This window comes from Filicampus tigris, chromosome 1 (genome assembly GCF_054856515.1).
Source record: "Filicampus tigris isolate MCC_2025a chromosome 1, RoL_Ftig_1.0, whole genome shotgun sequence".
Taxonomy (NCBI): Eukaryota; Metazoa; Chordata; class Actinopteri; order Syngnathiformes; family Syngnathidae; genus Filicampus; species Filicampus tigris.
The window spans coordinates 12,578,485-12,602,219 of record NC_141217.1 but is presented as its reverse complement, the minus strand read 5'-3'; the positions used below and the strand labels follow the sequence as shown (position 1 = coordinate 12,602,219).

The following is a 23,735-nucleotide window of genomic DNA, read 5'->3' as shown; positions in this document are numbered from 1 at the left end:
TTTAAGAGAGTAGCTCATGTCACCTTTCCATGTTAATGTGCATCCTTGCCAACACAACACTGCACAGCACAGGTATTAAGTACATTAGGTAAGCATTAACTGACGTCAAGCCCTGTGTTTATTTGTGGCATCTTTTTCAAAATTGACCCCTTTTATTTGTAATATCTTCCAAATATAGCATTGATAAAACACCATTGTTAGTATAGCTGGAACATGGCATATTCTCCCTGATCTGGCATAATCCTTATTTCACAATTAACAAAATGTATTTATTTTGATTAAAAAAAATATATATATATTGAATGATTTCAAAACAATTTATTCAACTTCCAAAGCTCAACTACATCAGAGCCTTGAGCCGTTTATCCCTGCATGTTGAACACTTTATTGAACTCTATTCTTTTTGTCAAGTACAAAATGACCTTGTAAATATGCAGTGATATTCAACCCTCTAGCATTGTCATTCTGCTAATCAACACCTTTGCTGCCTTGCACATCTGCATACATTCAAACTGTGAATAAGCATCTCCCTTATCTTTTTATCAAGTTTACTTTATCTTATTTTGTTCTTCTGTTTTTATTTTCCCAAGTCTTGGGACTTACTCTGATAACCTGGGACTTGGGTGTTAGATTTCGTGCCACATCAGGTGGAAATGTGGGTTTGGTACGACAATAATAAACAATAAAAGATAAATAACAGTTGTTCCTGCTGTGCACGCTTTGGCTGTGCCATGCATGGAGTAGAAAGAAGAAAGTTGCTCTTGAACTCCATTAAGATAACTGATTTTTTCACAGATTGGGAAGAATTTATGCCTTTGAGTAGTGTTCTTATCAGAGCTGGCCATCGCCTTACCTCCACCAAGTTCCCGTCTGCGTAATTAAACGACCCACGTGGTCCCAGTCGTCCGAGTCAGCCAAACGGCGTAGAGAGCGGACTTAACCTGTACCACATCACGCACAGGTTACGCACTCCTGACCCCGAGTAAGGAAAAAAATAAAATAAAACAGTGTTGTGTACCTTCCGGTCCCACAAACACAATAACATATGCCCCATATTCTTTTTATTTCACCGATCACCACGCTGTGCGTGTGTGTGTCAGTTGTTTTATTTGATATATTTTATTTGATATGTTATTTGATATTTTTTCCGACGTGTTTGGTCTGCTCGTGCGGCGGCCGCATGTGACGTGAAGACTACGTTCTCGACGCCGATTGGCTGTCGCTGACGAGGAATGAACTGGGACCACGTGGGACGTTTAAATATGCAGAAGGGAACTCGGTGGCGGTTAGGCAATGCCCAGCTCTCCTTATTATTCCTCGTATATGTGTTCCTGCAGTATTTGTGTGACAATATTGGTTACCGTATTTTTGCGAGTATAAGGCGCACTGTATTAAAAGGCGCAGTATCAGTTTACGGGTGCTATTTCTGTATTTAACACATACATATGGCGGACTGTATGATTGGGCGCAGGCATGGTAAAACATAGGTTAGCTTAAAACACACGGTAGCATGCATGCACGCTAAAACATATGCAAGCATGCCTGCTGACAAAGCAGGTGGGAGCAAAACTGAGTTCGGTTGTACTTTACTTTACATTTAAGTATTTAACAATGTACTTGTGATTTTTTGATCAATCCTCATCTACAAATCCATCCAAGTCCTCTGTATCCGAAATGAACAGCTGGGCAAGTTCTCCATCAAACACGCCAGGTTCTCTATCGTCTCGTTGCCATGTGGCTCAGTCAGTCAAGTGGAGTGCACATCGAAGTCATACAACAGCATTTACAGATTTTGGAATTCGGTGCACACACAAGGTGCCCCGTCCATTTTGGAGAAAATGTAACACTTTTAAGTGCACCTTATAGTCGTGAAAATGTATTTGTAATAGATGGTATTTGAAGGACCATCACACCCGGAAGTCACATACATGTCACATGTTTGCTGCGTAAGCAACAACGTTCAGGGTACTTTCACGACGTTGGTAATTTGCAAACAAACCGCACCCTTTTCAAAAGCCAAAATCTAAATCACAATGACATTTTGATTAATTGCTCAGCACATGAAAATAGTGCAATTACTCTACCCAAAATGAAAAAAAAAAAACTCTTGATAATGTATTAATTAATCCCAAAAACCAATTCAACAAGCTCCAATTAGCATTCACAAAAGGCGACCAGTGATTTACATGAAACCGAGAGGCCCTGACACTTGCGACCAATCCTACTACAATGTGTTCTTTCTTACCTTGAACATGAAAAAAACCTCATAAATTTGAAGTCATAGCTTTAATGATACTGTCCTCACAATGGAATTATCTGTGTAAATACTGAACAACACTCCACTTCCTACCATCCTTTGTGCCTCATAACATTAACTTTTTCTGGGAAATAGTGCTGGGTCAGCAAGGAAGGCTGGCCTCAGTGGCATATCCCTCATTATGCCAGCCAGGATCAGAGTCCCATGGCGTGGCTAGAAGTCATTATACTTTAATTACAAGACAACCAGGGAACCTACACACACATAAGCCTACACACACACACCCACACGCACACACAAAACGGTTTCCAAATCACTAAAATATGCAGATTTATTGAGTTGCCACATAATTATTAGCTCGCGTATTTAAAGGGCATTATATCTTCATGTCATGCTCTGTGCGGTAAATATAGAAATGTGACGTGTAGTGCTTACGGTAAATCTCCAGCACCACTGAAGCTTCTGCCGTGCGACCACTGGCTTCAGTGGCCTGACAGCGGTAGATGCCAGCGTCCTCAACAATGGCGTTGTAGATGATAAGGCGGGATCGTGACGTCTCCGTGTGCAGCGCCATCCGCTTGGAGGCCACAATGCGCTCGCCCTGAGGATTGTACCATTCCAGTCTCACCGGCTCGCCAATCGCTGCAAAGTCAACAAACGGAAGCCATAATAATGAGGAAAAGATTGCTCCAGGATCATGCTTAGCTGATGACCATACCATGTCCTTGCTCGAACTGGTGGAAGTAAAAGACAATTCCAGATTATGACATCACCTTGTATTTAGATGACTAATTAGTCAGTAAATCAATGGTGACGTGTGGCTAGTAGATTCTATTTCCAAGAATCTGCAACATTATCACCTCTAAAGCCAAATTCCAATGAAGTCATACCGATTTTGTAATTTGACCAACATTTAAAACAAATAATCAATGTTCTGTGGTTATGCCTGCTCGTGACATTATTTTTTCCCTGGTCAAAGTCTCGCCTGGTTCGTTGGTGGGCGGAGCCTCCTAGCCGTAACTGTTCGCAAGATGCCTTTTTTTCACATTTACAAACCTGTAGATAATAAAGTCTGGACACTCTTTGAACTCACAGAATTCCTTCGCGTTGGTTAAATCCACGTCACATGGTTTATGGATGAATTTGTTTCTATTACCAGCATTACCTTGAATTAGCCTCGGTCAGTTTTTGGCCTTTTTTTAAGTGGATTTTGGCAGCATTCTGGTCGGTTATTGAGTGGCGGATGCCGCATCCCAAAGAAAGTGGCGGTAATGCATCAAAAGTATTAGCCAACCACCAAAACCAATTAGAAGAGGATGTCATAATGTGTGACGTATGCTAGCTCACGAGTTTAGCATGCAGCAGACACCACAACACCATTTACTATTTATAGCACATAAATGTACAAGAACCGACTAGGTTTCCAGCTATGGCCACAATGTGATGTGAGATTCTAGTTAACGTAAGGCATTTTAAACATTTTCAAAGTATTTTGCTCAGCTTGCCGGCTTCCCGCCGATGATGTCGCGCCATACCTGTTAGTATCCGATCACCTCTCAGCATTTCTTTCCCGATGTGACAGTTAAATATGATCAAGTTGACGCCGCTCGCATAATGACATTTACTTCACCGATGATGTGACAAGACAGGATATGTGACATGCCGCGTTGTTTTGTCACGCCCATCCAAGCTCCATCCAAGCTGTCTTCACAACGGCAACTTGTGGCAAAGCCTGTCAGACATCTCACCAAATCTGCATAAGCTCTCCCATTATTATTGATTGGGCTTCTTTCGCGCCGCAGCACCCTGACAGCTGACAGTTGGCTTTCGGAAAGGGCTGACGAACCTTGCAGCTAGAGCCTGCCAACAACCATTTACATAAAATATCATTTTAATTACAACAAGGATATGAGGCAACCTGTACAATTTTTCACCCATGCTGGGATCCAAAGTAGCATTATATAAACACCCACAATGTGACAGATCACCGCAAAGTTGTTTTGCCCAACTAATGTTGTCGTCACGTCGAGCCCAAGTTGAGTTCCTATAAAGCACAGGCAAACATGACTGCATTTTTGCAAGCTCCTCTGATGCGTTTCAGCAGATGACGCTTGTTTTGGCGTGATGCCACGGCAGTAATTGGAGAGGTTATACATAGTATAATGTCAGTTTAACTACCTCCATATCTGTCAAGCTGAGCCTCTCGCTTCACTGGACCTTCTTGTTTAACATCACATAAATGCTCTTTAGTGGGAGCCAAGCTCAATGATTTTATTTAATGATTGGCGCCTCGTGTTTCCTGAAAGCCAAATTATTTTTAAGCACTCTCTCCACAAACACAGTTGAAATATTTATCAGTGCGTCAAAAGTCCGTTTTCATAAGAACAACATTTTATTAGTGTCAGTCCTCTTTTTTGTTGCCACGCTGTTTTTTTTTTGTCTGTTGCACTCTCCGTGGAGTCTCCTGCATTGCACCTGCTACTGATTGTCATCAGCAGGTTATTTAGATGCAGGAGAGACGGAAGCAAGATGTTGAGTTCTTATTTGCTTGTCACCACTTGCCAAAGTATTTTGCTGCCCTTGAGCTTGTTTCGCAGTCTTCTTGTCATCCCACTGTTTGCTTTTAAGTACGACTGTGCATTTCTACTTCTCGTTCTGTGCCGTGTGTAGGTTTGGAGTTTTACTTAGTACCAGCTGTCATCCTTCCATGGCTCTCTGTCCACCCTCCTTTTGTTTGGTTGCTGTACTGTTTAGTTAGCTTACTTCAGGTCGACCTTTTGTCATCGCTTTGTCTTATTTGCATTTCCCGCACGCGCGCATGCACTTTTTGTTTAAATACTGTATAATATGTTTGGTTTAGTTTGTTTTATTTGCTTTGGAATCCAACATCAGTATTTTTATGGCTTTTTTTTTTTTTTTAAATATATATTGCTCATGAACAGACACGGCCAAACTGATTTCTGCTCGTACACGGTTACAAAAATGACTGAGAAAGCTGTAATATAAAAGCAATTACAGTTTGGAAAGTTTTCAAAAAGTCTTTTGAATAGATTTCTCAGAATTTGATGACTAATTAGTTTGTCTAAAACGGACATGCTGCTGCCATGCAAAGAAGCTGCGAAAACACACACTGTATTTTTTGGGGGAGTAAAGATTGTGTTTGTGTAATTGGTTAGGGTCTCCATTTGGCAGTATCATGATGAGACTGAGCCTGCAGTGTGAAGGAGGAGCTTCTTATCGCACACCTCCAACACTCTTTTCAGGCTATGCTTGTCTGCGGGCTGGCAGAGGAGAAAAGGCACGCAGCGGGAGGTAGGTCGCAATTGCCAGCGCCGGCCTCTCTTGATGACCATTTAGGGAGAACAATGAGGGGGAGGAGACACTGGTGGTCAAAATGTCACTCGCCATATGTGGCGCATGGAACTGGTGCTTACCGTCATTAAAAGAACAAACAGACCCCCCAATGTGCCTATACCACCAGTTTCCAAACATACCACGTACACACACACACACACACAGAGCAGTGGCAACTGTACCTGTGCAGATGAAGAACTTGGACTCTCCAACACTTAACTCCACCTTGTTCAAGGAAACGGAAACTTGCAGGATGGCTGTGACACACAAGGACATAAAAAAGAAGAGGGGGAAAATACTTAGATGCGTTTAAATGCATTCACTGGAGGCTGTTTCCTGTTGTGTGTCAATTCCAACAATCCAACATGTTGTCTGCCCCGAACGTTTTGGAGAAACAGCATTCAACACATGAGATTTCTTTCTGAAGCGTGCGCGCTAAAACAGATTGACTTGGTATCTGTGACAAGCTTGTCACTCATCTCTCCAGTGAATGACATGCTTTTAAGAGACCGGATAGTATTTGCAGCTACCACGACCCCAATAGTATCTCCTGTATGATTTTACTCCAGGGCGGCAAGTACGTTAATTAGCAAACACCCCAATATCTCTACCAATTTCCTCTGATGTGATGCTGAGTTTATTATGCTGGCAACAACAAATAGAGAACTTATCAATGCCAGGGCGTGAAATGGTTGAGTGAACCTCCGTTGACCAAAGTGAAAAAAAACCCGTGCTCCAACATGTGAAATTCGGCAAAATCCAGAAGACTGTTTGCATGGTAATAGCCATGTTGATCATAGTAGTAAACGAAGCCAGGCTTTTTACAGGTTTTCTTTTCTCTTTTCAAGAGGTAATTCTCTCATGGTGAATAGTGCTCAGGTGGTGATCAATTCTCCTCAACGTAGCCGACAGCACACCTGCTCCAGAAGTTCCAATGATGCACAGCTGCCAATAGAGGGCAATAGAGGGACACTGACACTTTCCGTTTGAGGAGGCGGCATAATGAACAGTTTATTGCAATCTTTAAATGCACAAAGGGCACTGTATCAAGCGTTCAAATGCCTAAACGAGATCATTCGCTGTTCAGATTTGCAGGAAGCAACCGATGCTATTCTAGAAAGACTATGATTAAACAACAACCTTGAGATGCTTGAACCACAAATAAAGCTTTGTAAACTGGATGTCTTCTAAATGACATCCTTTGTAAGATTGTGTGCAGCTGTTATGAGCTTCTTTATTGGCGCAATGCATTGTGGTTGATTTCCACGAACAGTGTTAATAGACTATTCTGGTAAAAACAAAACAAAATAAAAGAAAATACTGACCTTTGTTGTACACAAAATGATAGAGAAAAAGCAATTATCAATGTTTTCACAATTATACATTGTTTTGCATTTTATCCACAACAAATTTCATGGTTTCTTCCACAGCCAACTGTTTCACAAAATGAGTGAAATAGGCCGGGACCCACATAAAAAGTACGAGTTGTGAAACACAGCTCTTGTCTAAAGCAATTGCTGACCAAGATGCAAATATTCTTGGGTTGATTATCATTTCAATTTAGCCCTGCTCAGTAGACTACCATTGACTTAAAGAACTACATGTCAGATTCTAACATTTTATTCCAAGCGGTGTATTGGTCCACTCTGACCTGTTCGGCAATTACATTAGTCAGATGCGATGAGACTATGAGTAAAATGACTGGCGGCATGAAGTTTGTCAGTCAAAATCCCCAAATGAAAAGCGATACATCTAAATTTGCAGATTAAGGAAATAATTGTAATACGGAAATTAACTGTAATTCTCTTGCTTTGGTGTTTAGTTTGACAGTGAACTTGAACTGGGAGTGGCATTAAACAGCTTGAAGCCTCTTTTCTGATGACTTCACTGCTACCACACAGCGCGTATCTAAGGTGTGTGCTCACAAGTAGAAGTAAACAAAACAAAAAAAAAGAGTGCCGCACAATGACTCATATCTGGAAAAACTCGGGTCTCTCGTATCTCAAGGCTCCACTGTACCTGATCATCCCTCTATCCATCCAATCCGGCCAGCCTATGTCATGGTGTTTTTGTAGCAAACACATTCTCTCTCACCAACACTATTCTTTGTATCCATTGTGCTGTATGAGTTGACCCGGTGACTGCGACAGCTTCTCGCGGAGCCGATGAAAGCTGGACAACGCTCGGTTGCCCTTGACTGAGCCCAGCGTGCGGCCAGCAGTCTGGCAGACAAGCGTCTCTGCTGCAGCCATGAGTGCAGGCGATGCACAGAAAAGCGTTGAGATTTTTTTGCAAGATGTTTTTGTAGCTTGTCTTGACATAATTTCGTGTTTGCGCAATGTACCAAGTGATTGTCCGCTCTTGCAAATAAAAAGTGAGGCTTATACTCAGCCAACCATATCCAATCTCAACCACATACAGCGTAAGGCCACAAGTGTGGTTTCAATACACACAAACCTCACACGCAATGGCACACTGGCTTGCAAATGCACAACGTCAAGGAAATGCAATCACACCCTATCTTGGTATTGGAAAACTGAAGGAAATACTAGGCCAGAAGCAATGCTCCCTTGGAAGATTTCACTGCTATCAACTCTGTTTTTTTATGTTGGAATTTGCGGCTCATCACAGTGGCTGAGTGTGCGACTCATGCAGTGGGTTAATTAATGAAATGAGCCTCCAGGTTTGAGTCTATGAAAGTTTGTCATCCTCTGAGGTGCCTGGAGTGTAAATTAAACTTTTTAGGTTGATTTTGTTGAATTAGTGAAACTAAAACCCTATGAACGTTATTATTCATAATAAATGTGCCACTATTTTGAGTCACTGCCTAATTAATTTGCATTGTTTGCTTTCATTGCAATGACAGACAGTTCTCATCACAAATTTAGGTAGGCTTGTATCATCATTACGAATGAAGCAAATGTTTTTCTTATTCGTAGCTTCAATTGTCACTAATGTTCAGAAACAAAGACGAGAGAACTGATCCTTGCGGGAAGATAAAAAGGGGCAGCGAAGCTACAAACAAACATCCCGCATGAGATATGAATAGAAAAATATTATTAAAATCAAAAAGCTAAGGAATGCAATGAAAATGATTACTTATCACTGAGCAAACGTGACATTTCACAAAAACTACAATAGCTCTTTCTACTTCCAGCTGCCACTTCTGCTTTTTGTCTGAATCTGATTAACCCTGCAAACATCAACTTCTTTGTTCTATTTATTATTTTTCTTTGATTTTACAGAAATCAAAACAGGCATCAGCGGGAATAAAGTGTGCACTATAACTGTGTGAAGTTATCGTCATGTCATGTTCGGAAGCTGAGAGATAATGACAGTTCTTTTCCAAAAAGAACATTCTGTCAGAGAATCAAAGATTGAACATTGGACGCACCATGTGGAGGCCTCGTCGGCCGCCGTGGGGGCCGTGCAATGAACCGCTAGAATTGCTAGTTTGCAAACTGAACTTCTGGATGTTGAAGGAAGCCAATGTGAGGACAGGCACTTTTCAGCCCCTGAACACACACACACACACACACACACGCACACTTCACTCTTCTTTATCCTCCATCAGAAAACTTCGCAGCCAGATTGAGAAGAAACGGGAGCGTCACGTCAGAAAAATCCCATTTGCTTGGATATTGTGCTCATATTTATGGAAACCTAAGCAGCCGGGGCCTGCAGGTGCTCAATCATGCCTTCCGTCCCAAATCTGTAAAATTGAGGCTCTTGCGCCATTTTTTTCAGCCTTGCATTCACCTTGTTTTTCTCAATGCCGGCAATCCCACTGTACCTAATCTAATAGTTATTTTTCTTATCTCTGCTGCACGGCCATTTCTGTTTCTCACAGCTTTCCATTCTCTCCTACATTGGTCATTAAGGTGCGATTTGTCTCACATGTGCAAACATTCTTTCACCATAAACTCCCTTACAAGACACATGCATTTAGTTTGCCAGAGATAAATTGCAGAAAAATATAAAATAAAAATACCGCCTAGTCTTTCTGTTTACATTTGTCATCTAAATGGTTGGAAGAGAAAAGGGGATGGAAGGCTAGACAGACTCGGCAATTAATGACAAACACATAAAAAACAACACATTTTAAAAAATCCGACCGGGGGAGACTTGCTGCCATTCAAACAAACAAGCCACCTATCGATTTTACAGAGCATCTGAGTAGACCCACAAATGGCGGATTGGCAGGAGGATTGAGGAGGAGGTGGCGTCAACTGACTGAGAAGATAGATTCAGTAATAAAAGCAAAGGACCTTAAAGGCAGGATCAGCTAGTCCGACGTGTGCAACAATCCATTTTTCAAGACAAAGTTATTGAATCCAATTCCAAACACTGCAGTGCTATAATGCGCATGCTTGCAGGCCAATGGCAGTTTCAGGGATGTTGAAGTGTTAGCTGATAGACCCAAGGGAACATGAAGAGAGTATTTTCTTCCCCAGTAAAAGCTGGATCATCCACAATGGTGACCTTCCGCTGAGTTCTCAATTCAAATAGTTCGAAGTACAATACAGGAGCTTACTGGGGGCGGCATGGCTCAGTGGTAGAGTGGTCCTTTCCCAATACTGAACCCCCAGTTGCTCCTGATGCTGCGTCATCAGTAGGTAGATGAGGTAAAGTGTAAAAGGCTTTGAGTACCCAAGGTAGAAAAGCGCTATATAAGTGACAGCCCATTTACCATTTACCAGCCCATTCAAACACATAAGAGATTCGAAGCAAGCAATTGTTCGCGGTAGCTCACCGTGTTTGTTGTTGACACAAGGCCACACAGAGTTTTGATAAATAATTTTGCTGTCTCCAAGCACAAGAGCCACAAAACTGTTCTCATATCCGCTGGGTGCAACTGCGTAGTTTTAGCAGCGGGCTACGCAAACTTACTTTGACAATTCTCCTATTACAACAGTCCCAAAGTACATTGGCAAATGGTTTGACGTCTTGTAAGCATGACAGTGCAACACTGTGTTCCTGTTTTGAAGCAAATGCAAATTCACACTGGCTTGGGCAACTGAAATGCTGGAGGTGGCCACAATTTTTCATCAGTGCGACTGAAGGGGCCACACATAGGATCATGTACTTCCTAACCAGATGTATGACAAAAATGTGATTTTAAGCACTGTACTTAGAAAATATGTGCATACCGTATTTTCCAGACTATAATCGCAGTTTTTTCATAGGTTGGCCGGCCGGGGGTGCGACTTATACTCTGGAGCGATTTATGTGTGAAATTATTAACCCATTATTAACTGTATATCATTTCACATGTTATTTTAATCCACATAAAGAAACAAAGATAAATCCTAAAAGCTATTAACATGCATGAATAACTTAAAAGGTTAAAATCTAATATTTTGTTAAATAAGTAATTAAAATAGTATGATAAAAAGACAATTTGACTGTCTATCAATCCATCTATACAAAATAGTGTACTGTTGCTTTAAGGCGCAGTGTCTGGCCGTGGTCTTGCATCATCAGCCAGCTACACACACAGACGCAGCCCCCCCCCCACACACACACACACAAACACACACCCACACACACTCACACACGCAAGGAGCGGAGGAGACAAACAGAGAGATAATTACGACTTAATACAAACATAATTTTGGAGACTTGGAAATATATAAAATACTTATTCGATCGATCTACGACCGTTTAGGTGATTTTAAAGTTATCTGGCCGTAACTTTCTTGTAATGCTACATGTGTAGCTAAATGTTAGCTAAATGTTACCATCGTAGCTTGGTGGAAATGATGTGTACTAAGTGCACAATTTTATTAATTTGATTTATATGGACACATTTATTTCCGTTACGCGACAGACACAACTTTGCTTCTGAGAGGGGGTGGTGGTGGTGGATATTAAAGATATTCAAAGAAAAAAGACTAGATGGTTAAAATGTGGTGATTAGTGGAAAAAAACCCAAATAAACAATTCAGAGGGATAAATGTGAATGGTGGGTCAACTTGTGCGGATGTCCAAGTTTAACGCCAGCAAGGTGAATGAAGCCTTTTACCTTCATATGTCGTAAACATTTCATTTGGAGTCAATTCCAAATGACAATCCGGCTTGCCGGCCAATACTTGAATGGAAGTGGAAAGCCATTTCAATTATTTTCTTTGTTTTTTTGCTTGGTGTTCGGGCCTTGTGGTTTTCATTATATGAAAATGAGGAGGACTGAAATAGACATTGACTGTTTTATTTCAAAGTAAGCCTAAACCAAGCGTCTTTTTTTTCTTCCAGAGTTCTGAATGTTTTTGTTACTAACAGAAACAAAAATAGTACCAGCTCATTGATTTCATAAATGCAGACAGTTTTTTTTTTCTTTAATACACATTCATACAAGTAAAAAAAAAAAAAACACCAACAACAATATAATGTATTGAGTTTTATCGTCACTTTTGATCTCAAAAGCGTTTTGCAGCTCCCGGTGATATTTTTTTTTCTGCGTGAGACGATATAAATGACATTTCTAATGCACAGCCACTTCAGAGAAAATCCACTTTTTATATAGAGTACCAAACATTTTTAGGCCTGTTTTACATTGTGCAGTTTCTTGTCTCAGATGAAAGATACACAATCAGCCATTGTATCTCACAAACAATGGTCTCACAGATCTCAGTGTGACAGGAACAAAGATGAAATCGGTAGCTGGTATGTGTCCACAGACGGACTGCGACAGATATGGAGCAGTGTGGGACGATCGTAAAGACAGCATGAGATTAAACCAATCTCACAGCGTTCACAAACTTTAGTCCCATCATCAGCGCCAAACAAGGGGGATGGAGGAGAAATGGAGAAATGCAGTCTCAATGTGGGACTAAATTAGAGCTGCGCCATGACAATGTTAACTTGTTTAAGATAACACTAACTGTGTATGGGAACTTACTTTGAAAACGTGACATGCCCTGAGCTGTTGAAACACTGGCATACCAACATAGCCTCTTTTCGCCAGCTGGAATTGTGATCACTTGCCTGATTCTCCTTTTACTTGTTTTATTTTCACTGCACATAAATACCACAAAGGCAAGGGAACACATTTGGGCTCAACCATCGCCATGACAACAAGATTAGATGTACACAATAATGCTGCAATTAGAGTGTGAAATGCCATGTTCGAATGCAGAATGTGAACATTCAGTAAATTAATGACTTAACCACAAAATCGGGCTGAGCAGTTAGCAAAATACATTTCTACACATGCAATTTTCACATCACAAATGCTGCAATTGAGGAAAAAAAACACAACAGCTTCAGTTTTAATTATTATCAATTATTATTTTTATACTGTCTCAATAACTTCAGTGCTTAAGAAGTGCAGACTACATGTTTACGTATCATTATTTCATGAAACCTGAACAACTGAAATGAGAAAGGCATAGATTGTGTTTGGATTATTGTTTTAATGTGATTTATGACCAGAGATAGGAAGTAAGGAAGTATAAATACTTCTTCGTACTTGGAAGAATAAATACTTTGTTAATGTACTTGAGTAGTTTTTTCCAGTATTTTGTAATTATTTATTTTAGTATTTATTTTTTAGAATACTTTTCACCAGTAACTGTATTTTTTTATTCAATACATTTTCAAAACAGGGTGGTTACTTTTGTTTTTCATGATGCATGACGGTTAAAAAGTAAATTAGACCAATGTTCGTGACTACGCCAATCATATGAAGTGTTATACCCGGTCCCGGACTTCCCAGCACTGAGCTCTATCTCAAGCTACGACATCACCCGAGAAGACGCTATAGAATCCGTTATATTCACTATAGAAGATAATTGAACTGGAAGGTGATAATAAGTCAAATGATCGATGAGGTGGAGTGTTTCGACGTTGAAACTGTCAACAATATGGGCTCGACTCAGAAGGAGCCAGCGAGTCAGCAGCTGGCTGACGCTCAGCCATGGCCTTCCTTATCTGAGAAAACATATCACGGTAAAGTTAAATGATTATCCTCTCATTAACTTGGCCCTGGTTAATTATGTTAGTTTTATGCAGTTTGAATGAAACAGCAGTTCATTAATAAAAAAAAAAAAAGTGATTTCAAGAGGTGGGTCTCTCTGCATGGTGTTTTAAGTGACGTTTTTTTTTTTTTTACAACATTTGTTTATTTATGGTCCTTCTGTCTTCATTTTAGCATAAGCCAGAAGACCAAAACATTTATGCATAATAACCCTGAGACAGTATTGTTTATTGGAATACAGTATAGATTAATTGTGTTTGTTAAATAAACACATGGGAAAAGGGCCTTGCAAAAATTTATCCCGTATTAAATCACAACCACAATATCGAGGGGGAAAAAAATCAAATAGATTATTTTTCAAAATCGTTCAGCCTTACAGTGGTACCTCGACTTACGAGTGTCTCAATTACCGACTTTTTGACGCGTCATGCACCATCGCTCAGCCATTTTTTTTTTTTGCCTTGTCTTGAGGAGAATTTACAAGATGAGTACTCGATGGTGGCAGAGACCTCAACTCCACTCACTTGACAACAAGCAGCAATTTGGCAGAGAGTACACACTTCTTCAAAAAGATGCCAAGTGCTTACTTCAAGTTGTTTATTGCCACTGCCAGTTAAAGCTGTCGGTCAAACTAAAACAAATAGAATTACACGTTGTGTATTTAAGACAAACACATAATTTTTTCTTATACGAAAGCCCGCTAGCTTAATGCTACCGCGTACAAAAGACCATAGATGGGCTAACAAAGTAGCATCAACGTTGCGGTGTTGTAACCATTTTAGCAGGGCACATTTGAAAAAAAAATGGGCAGCAAAACATGTTTGCAGACAATAGACCACTACTCAAAAGCATATATTCTTTCCTCCGCATATCCGCATAAAACAATGAATACTACTGCATCTTATTGAGCAGTTGTGATCGTCTTCTTCATTTATATCTGCATCTATATGATACTGCTACCCGGTGACTAAGTGAGCCATGTAATGAATTACTCATCTTGCACAAACTATTTGATTCTTTACATTCTATTACTGCATGTTTTCATAGACCACAATACAGTAGAATGCTATTTTTCTGATTAAAATCATGTTACAATTTTATTGGTGGCATGAATGGAAACATGCACTACCATTTATTTCAATGGGAAAATAAGATAGGCTGTTTTGATGTCACGAGAGTGGTCACAGAACAAATTGAAGTCGTCAGTCACGGCGCCAAAATGTAAGACTGCAAAAATTGTAGTGTGGAACAGGCTGTATGCCACCTTGAGTTGGATTTGAGCAATGCTATAACGATTCAGAATCCCCATTATGATAGCAGACGGGTGTATGCTTCCATTGATGCCATTGTGATGTGAAACTGTGAAAATAAAATCCAGAACGTGCCTTTTCAAGCAACTGCAATTGAATCCATAATAACGACGAGTGAAAAGTGTGGTCGAAACGACCGGGTTCAGCACACGCTTTCTTCTCTGATCTCCAAATTACAGTCTCACACTTTTGATTCACTTTGCAACTGCGCTGACTGTGCCCACTCCACATCCCCTGTCGACTCAATCAAGCCTTTCATCCTCGACTTTGGCACCATCATGCAATGTTCACATCGACCTCTTCAGTTTCTTTTTCGAATGACATCATGTGTCCCGCGGTCTCTTGCTCACCCTCTGACAGAAGCCAACACCAACTGTCGCTGCGACCCGGCCAACCAGGCCTGCTCGATGCCAGCACCGGGTGCACTCGTGTCATATCGCGCCAGCAAAAATATCACTCAAAGAGCTCTCTGCTCGCGCATCGCCAACACTGTTACAAATTACGTCCACATGAAGATCAAAGGATACAAATCAAACGAGACAAACATGACAACAAGTGCACTTCATTTGTGTTTTGTTTAGACTCGGTATCAGTTTAGATAAAGGGATGGTTGGGCCGGGATGGGCATGTTTTCACTAACAAGATCATTTTATATATTTTTGGATCGGGAAAATGAAGAGTTGTCATTTTCTATTTTATCAATACATTTGGGAGAAATTAAGTGACTCCATCAAAAACACCTGTTGTTAATGAGGCAAATGGCCGCGCCCCTTACCGTTCTATCCTTGTTCGGTCGGAGTCACTGGAGGGACCGATTACAAACTCTCCATTGGAAATCATTGGACTTTCATTGCTTATAACGTCCAAAAACCGTGATCAATTGGCACCAAACTTTATGTGGACAGCTCTACTAATGACCACTTCAACACATCAAAAGGATTAACCTCTCCGTGGCTGATTTATATGAGAATGAGGAACCGTGGAAGTGAGCAGAGCTACATAGATTTAGGCTGGGACGAACGCACACTGCTTCGTTGCTAATAAAAAACAAAAACAACAACAAAAAAAACACTGCTTCTTTGCTAGGACGGCCGAGGCATTAAACACCAGCCAGGATATTTACAGAGACTGAAGTGGGAATGAGTAGACGTGCACATTTATTTGGTTGAGGAATGGCCCCAGTTTTTCAACCTACAACACGCCGTCCAATTTGGAATGTAACAGCCGAAATGGTGCGTTGCGACTGCAAGCGGTGTCGGGACAACGCACACGACTGCTTGGGAGGCAACCCTGTGACATGACGATTGAAGCAGGCTGGACGGACAGTAAGGAGCTAATGTTGTTGTGCTAGGGCCTTTTTTTTTAACGGCCTGAAGCTAGTTGTCTCTATTAGCCGTGCCGTTATCCTACTGTTAGCCGGGGAGGGATAAAGATTCATGCTGGCCTGATTGCTTGCCCGCTGCCAGTCTGTGTCTGGCTCCTGAGGGTTGACACGAGTTTAGCGTAGCTAAATATCCAAAATATAAGCAGTCGGGGTTCGAGTGCGCAATCATGCTCTTGTCCGCTTCAGCCTGTGTAAGTGGAGAAGCGATCGCCACGGTATTTTTGATTTTGTCGAGGTGATCATGATGAGATCACGTTTTATGTCAATAAATCCAAACTATTGTGCAGAACACTTTTTATACTTTCACAGGTTGAAGTGGACAAGAGTAGTAATGTGCATTAACATTTTGGCGGCGATCGGTCGCAGTTTTAGACAACAGCACTGACAAAGGGAGCAATATTAGCACGCTTGCCTCCCTCCCGTGACGTAGACCGCTGAGACCGAAAAAATAACAAGCCCAGCCCCGAAAAGGGGCGGGGCAATTTGTTGTGAATCTAATCACAAAAAAAGCCCTTAAATCAATAAGTCTTTTGGGCGGAGCATTTTAGTACTGATGTCATTTTTACATGCAAATCTTTTATATAAGTGCCAATGTTAAGCTCATCCAAGTGTGTGTGTCATTCATTGTGTCTGGTCATTAAAAACATCTTTTTTAATTTCTGGAGATTTATAAAGGCCTGCTGAATGAATAAATTTACAGCCATTATAAAGACAAATTACATCAGTGTCTTTGAAAAGTCGGTACAATAAAAGCGGTACTGGATATGAGAACGCTCTTGGACATTGCTATTTTAAAAAGTCCGTATTGATTGTTCTCTGTATGTTTTGACGCATGACAATGTTGCACTTGAAGTTGTTTGCCAATCTGTGCTCATAAATCACATATGAAAGCAGGCACCTCAGTGGCTGACTGTTGTAATTAACGGGCTGAGAGATGGTAGATTGTGAAGGTACGCTTCATGCGTATTTACACAGCTCTGTGCATGTGAATGTTGCAATACTCATTTAAGGAAGCAGCTGTCACTGTGCTCATACGCCAGCTCTCATGCACAGGCTGATGGATGACAGCAATGTGTGTGTGTGGGTGGGTGTGCGTGTGTGGGTGTTTGTGTGTGTGTGTGTGCGCACTGCAACAGATGAAACTTTCATGTTTGAGTTGTCCAAAGGAATCATTTTTTTCCCCCATTTTAGCATGTACAGTATACAGTCAGACACACCATTAGGTAAACCTCCACAATTGCTCTCGTGCACTACATATGTTTCAATTGTAGTATCTTTATTTAGATGCCTGAAAAACGAAAAATAAATAAATAATTGAAACAGCCACAGTACAATATGCAGTACAGTTCTACACCATTGCAAACTACCACAATATCAAGCATGAGGAACCCTGAAAACCAATAACAACAAAAAAGCCTCAGACAGTAAGCATTATTGTATTCATAAAGGCATTTTTGATACAGCTTTCATATTGGAGCCCATTAGACTGTGCTGATGTGCCTAATGGAGTGACATAGAAAAAAAAAACAAGCACACAAACAGCACACACGAGTGTTAATATCCCCGAGTTGTATAATTGCCACTGCTGCAACTCAAAAGACAACATATCCCCCAGTTTTACAATTAGCATATTCATTATTTAACTGGGGAACAGCTGGCTAATTGGCAAATGAAATGCTTTCAATATTGTTCACACAAGAAGCAGAATTTGATTAAGCTGAATCTAGGGAAAATGTACAAAAAGTACTGATGATACAGGAAATGACTGCGAAATGAGAATTTTCAGACAAGTGTCAAGTCGGGGTGTAACGGTACGCTAAATCACGTTTCGGTTCGGTTTTATGGAAACTTCGGTTCGGTATATTTTCGGTACAAAAAAGATTTTTCTTTTTCTAAATGTTTATTTTGAAAAGATGACAAGTAAACTACTTTTTTTTTCGAAAAAATAAATAAAAAGCGAACCATTCGGGTGATATTCTAAGAAATTACACCAAAATAAAAAATACACTAACAATAAAGATCTCTTGATTTTGTAAATTATTAAGATATTGAAATCTTTAAATACTCAGCAGCAAAAGCCTATGACTATGACAAATCTAAGTATTCAAGTTAAAGACAAGTTGTCATTACAGTACATATACACTTTTTGTGATGAAAAAAAATACATACAATAAGAGCTACAATTATTGGTAACTGTATTAAAAGTCTTTATAATGAAATACGGTAACTTCAAATTCTTTATGAAACTGTATACACCTTTTAGGCATTGAAATCAACAGCATATTGTAACGAATTGGGTTATCTGTGTTGTGGTCGGATTTGTGTGTTGCTGAGTTGTGATGTTTCCGAGGTTCATGAATTCATCGTACGGCAAGCGAGTGGAGCATCGGAGAAAGAAGAGCGCGAGCAGTTGTACTTGGATTAATAAAAACGTGATAATTAAACTACGTCTGACGGCGTGTTCCTGGAAGACGCTACAATATGATAAATCTCGCTATTTAAGTTTGACGTTTTAGCTCCCTCGTCCAAGAAACATTCACAGTCGGATGATGCCGTGCATGTTAGACGTACTACCTGCCGCCCATCTCATGTAGCAATGTCGCCACACAACTTTCGGACTTAACCACGTACCTTTCCCCATCGGCGATGGGGAACAGGACAGCCAGAATGTTCCCAAACAGGAGACCACAGTGTACGGGGGGATCTTCGAGCTCTGGCTCTTTTCTGGCTCTCACTGTTGTGCCTCCACTCTCCTCTACCGCATGCAACAGTCAATAGCGCTCGAGCGTAAGCTCGCGCTAATAAATGGACCGAACCGAACGCAAGTGGACCGAACCGAAAATGCCATACTGAAACGTACTAATACACCCACGTATACCGTTAACCCCCCAGTCTCCTGTTGTTTACGTGATCCATGTTGCTATTTGGTGCATGCAAATGGAGTGACTCGCAAAAGCGATCGTTTACAGTGCAGCTCTACAAAGTCACCAAGAAGACAAAAAGGCTAATAAAAAAACAGCCCAGATAGTTGTAATAGAATGCTAAAAGCAAGTGACTCATGTCTAAATGAGAAAGGAAGGACAGACTGTAAAACGGTCCCACAATTTCCATCTCTGCTCGTATGACTTAATGACCACCTCTCGGGCCATTTATTGGGGTTTGTCTGATCCTGTTCAAGCATATTAAACGTTGATATGTTTGCGGCTCTTCCCCACAGGAGAACAGCTTTCATTCCACTTGCGATGACTCATCCGTGTGTGTGGGGGTGTGCGTGTGTGTGTGTGTGCCTTTGAATAAGCACCTAGCTCCATCTCAAACATACATTTCTTTTTTTGGAAATGGCGACTTGTGATCTGTAACCAATGTGACATGCATGTTTGCAGGGTGGGTGGGAGCGGCGCCGGCTGAGTGGAGGATGTCACCACAAATCAAGTGGCAAGTAAGTGTTTCACACATGGATGTACTGCTGCTTGCTGGCCACCTGCCATTAACCCGTACATACTGTTCATTTTCCATGCACAAATACGGTATTATGTTCCGCATCAATTTTGAACCTCGCCAAGAATGTGATTCGAATAATTGCCGATATCAAATTCCAAACTACAGACTTTTCCTTAATGTATTTATAGCCCCTCTGACATTGATAAATGGATGAATCGGTGTGTATTTTTATTTACGAGCTCGCAGGTAGCACTTGTTTCTGCAGGGGTCCGTTTCACAAAGCAGGTTTAGTGAAAACTCAGAGTCTGCTAACCCTGAAATGAGGGAAATTCAGAGTTTTCCGTTTCAAAACGGGAGGTAACTCAAACCAGAGAAAGAGGGGTAACTCTAGCCGCTTTCAGAGAGAGAGGTAACTTAAGCTCTTGGTCAGATACCGCAGTGACAGACTCTTTGAAACTTCAGGACAAATTTTATCTCAATGAACCTCAAGTTTCTCTCTGTCTCCGCCCTCTTTCAGAGCCTCACACTCCTTTTCATTTCCTCATTCCTTCAGTTTTGGCATAGTACGCTATGCCATGCTATGCTATGCTACGTTCTGCCGTCTGTCATTAAAAAAAATCGGAGTCAGTATATGAGAAATCGATTAAGCATAGTACCATTGAAAAAAGTTTCTGTTGAATTTACTCTTTCTTTCTTCAAATGGTTGCACAAAGTATAATCATCTGCATTAAGATTTTGTTTACATTCACATTTTTAAGTGGACTATATACATCTACTAAATAAATGTATCTTGATCCAGATGATTTCATTTTGTGCAACCACTTGACGAAATAAATGTGAGTAAATTCAACACACCATTTTTTCAGTGTAACTGAAAATGATGCCGGTGCAGCATTACTGCGCAGGGAATAAAATATTTGTCAGAAGATCAGACCGTGCAGTGATGTTGTAGCATTTACAGATAATTATCTTTTTGAGTGGTACCGTTTCACGTGACAGTTCATCTAAATACACTGAAAAAAAGTTTGTTGAATTTACTCAATTTTATTTCTTCAAAGTGGTTGCACGAAATACACTCATCTGACTCCAGATACATTTTTTAAGTAGACTATACATCTACTAAATAATTGTATCTGGCTCCAGATTATTTTATTTTGTGCAACCACCTGACGAAATATAAATTGAGTCAATTCAACCATCGTATTTTTCACTGTAACCCCATGAGATTATGCCGAGGTCTTAACTGTTTGAACAACGTTTTTATATTTCATCAGCTGTTAAGTACACTTCTCCCCCACGAGATTGCACTGAAATGAAATGAACAGGTGGAAGCAAGCAGTTTTGATAACACTGGCACAACCCGGAAGCTACAATCTTTGTTATTTGTGCAACAGTGCTGTTGACTGGCACTGTAGCCACTTATGGAACTAACCGACTGACAACTACTGTATAAAGGGACATTTTGAGTTTACTGGACACTATTTTGTGTCGATTAAATCCGGGGTCCATTGGTTCCAGGTATATTACAAAAGTAAATTGAGGTTCTACGGTACTGCACATGTGCAAGTACCAATACACCCCCCTATCCATTCTTTATACTGATTAGAAAATCTGGAGTCTATCACATCTGATGTAGGCTAAAAGGCAGAGTACACAATGTATTAATCACCTGACAATCACAGGATTTACACACTCACATCCACAGCTATGGCAAATAAAATACATTTACACTCTACACAATCCTGCAGTATCTATGTCTACTGTATGTACATTTTGAAATGACACTTATGCGAGACCACTGTGTTCACGTTAACGGCACACATGTCGACAAAGCGCAGTAACGAGTACATGAGGATCAACCGATCGCCGTGCAGCAATGAGACAGAAGTAAACAATAGTAACTAATACACGATTAGCTCCAGGTGCTTTCAATTGAGTTCAGTGTGTGGATTTGTGTTGTCTGCTAAAATGTACTTTAGGTGTCATAAATCACTAATCTGTCTATTTGGATGACACAAGGCCAGCGTTGACGGCGGATGAAATCTGTCCATTTAAGCTTAGTCCAACTGGTAGATAGGTAGATATGTCATTTTTATGCTTGTATAGATAGCGGATTCATATTAGATCTTTCCACGTTTGGAAAAAAGGCCTTCAATGAAGCAAACATAAAGATCACCACTGTCCTTCCAAATGATCTATACAATGTATCGTCCTCTTTTAACAGTTGCTTGATATCAACACAACTGTTATAAACAACAGCAACCAAACTATAGCTTCCCTGGTAAATAACACAGAGAGTAGAACTTTAGCTTTTCATTTAGTTCTCACTCAGCGTTAATGAGCTGCGGTTTTACCATCATTATCAACACAGCCTGATTAATTATTCATACTAAGTGTGTTATTATGCCACGGTTGCCGGCAGCTCTTCTTCCCTCACTTTTTTTTTGCTCTTTTTTTGTTTCAAGTTTCTGTAAACATGCATCCGGCAGTCATGATCTTGACTGAATTTGGGCTCCTCTTTCCACAGTATTGCACACAAGCGCCTCCACTGTGGTTAGAGAGGAGAAATCCTAGACAAGTCCAATTTTTTTGCAAATACCAGCCATGGCACATTCCGCTCAGTGGCCACTGCACTAGCAACACAATCTGATGAGATGCAATACAAGAAGTCAAGAAAGCAAAGCTTCTGGCTCTTGCAAAGATAACAGTGCTCTGTTTTCATTGACACTGTCACACAATTGAACTATATATTCATTGATGTGGTTGTAGTTTTCAGTGGCATTGTAGTGATGGGAAATAGATCACAAAATTCACTGTATTATAATGAATCATATATAATATAATATTTGAAAACACTTCAGTATGTGTTTGACACATTAATAGATTGGTGAAAGTGCCAATCAAAAGCAAGCATTGAATTCAATCTCTTAAGGTTGCATTGTAACGTGGCTAGTGTGCGGTAAGCTTTTAGCCTTTACGATTTCCTTTTGATTCCAAAACAATGTGTTCGTCTTTCCACTACCAATGTCTCTTTAAGATGTCTTTTGTTTCCATAGAAACTGGGTAGATTCCTACATATTCTGGTCTCACAGCAGCTGAGTTGAGAGTCGTCGCAAAAGACAATCCCTCTTCCCACGTAAGGTGTTGGGAGTTTTCTCATGGCAGAGAATCATCCATCACATGCTGGCAGCTTCAGACTAACTACAGACTGGACACCATGTACTATTCGGTAAATCAATAGCTTGCTTTTGACCGGAAGTTGCCATCCAGTTGTGGTATCAACACTGGTGTAAGTGTCAAAGATCAATGGAGGTTAGCATACACTTTCCGTCTGGTGAATGTGGAGGCTGTAAATGAAAACCAATGCTTAACATGGGGCAGCAGGGAAATGAATACTCTCATATTAATCAAGTTGAAGCTGAAAATCAATAATATTAAATGCAGGGTTCCTAATGAACATGGGTCTTTACGCTAATGTGCACGCTATAGGTTGGCATGTTGATTCAGTCATTATGTTCATTGGTTATTCCAAGAATATGGATGAGGGTGCACACTTAATTAGCATTCTTATTTACAATCCGGTATCCATGGCCTGCATCCTAGGTACTGGTTTGCCAAAGAAAGTCAGCAGACAGGAAGGAGGAAGTCCAATTAATTCAGTTCACGATAGCAGAGACAAAATGCAGACTGATGTGTTCGGTAATCATTTTGTGGCTGCACTAAACACGAAGCAGACAAGTGACATGATTTTTTTTTTCTTTAATAACATTCCCTTAATTTTATCCTTATTTCAATCACTGTTTTCACAGCAGCTACCCATGTTGCCAGCAGTTTTACATTATTTGATTAATCTTTCAAGACACAAAGAACAGTGTGTCCTGTGACAGTATAAGCAGTGAAACTACCTGATCGTGATGGCCTAAACCTTCTTTTAAAAAGAAGAGTTTGTTTCCCATTCTTTTGTAAAAGCCGTAGAACATCCCCAAATAGATAAATAAAAGGAGCTTTTTGTGA

At 40.5% G+C, this 23,735-nt stretch overlaps 1 protein-coding gene across 6 annotated transcripts in view; it reads right to left on the bottom strand.

Annotated features, from left to right (window-relative positions):
* ncam2a (neural cell adhesion molecule 2a) overlaps nucleotides 1-23,735 on the bottom strand; it is a 239,390-nt gene that overhangs the window by 92,998 nt on the left and 122,657 nt on the right. For all 6 annotated transcript variants that reach the window (XR_015086058.1, XM_086025043.1, XM_086024917.1 and 3 more), the window contains exons 2-3: nucleotides 5,794-5,868; nucleotides 2,693-2,899 (exon numbers count right to left, since the gene is read on the bottom strand). Coding sequence is in view for 5 of the 6 variants with exons in the window: in XM_086025043.1 (XP_085881169.1) it covers nucleotides 2,693-2,899; nucleotides 5,794-5,868 (282 nt within the window). In the remaining variant the exon portion in view is untranslated. The remainder of the gene's footprint in view (nucleotides 1-2,692; nucleotides 2,900-5,793; nucleotides 5,869-23,735) is intronic.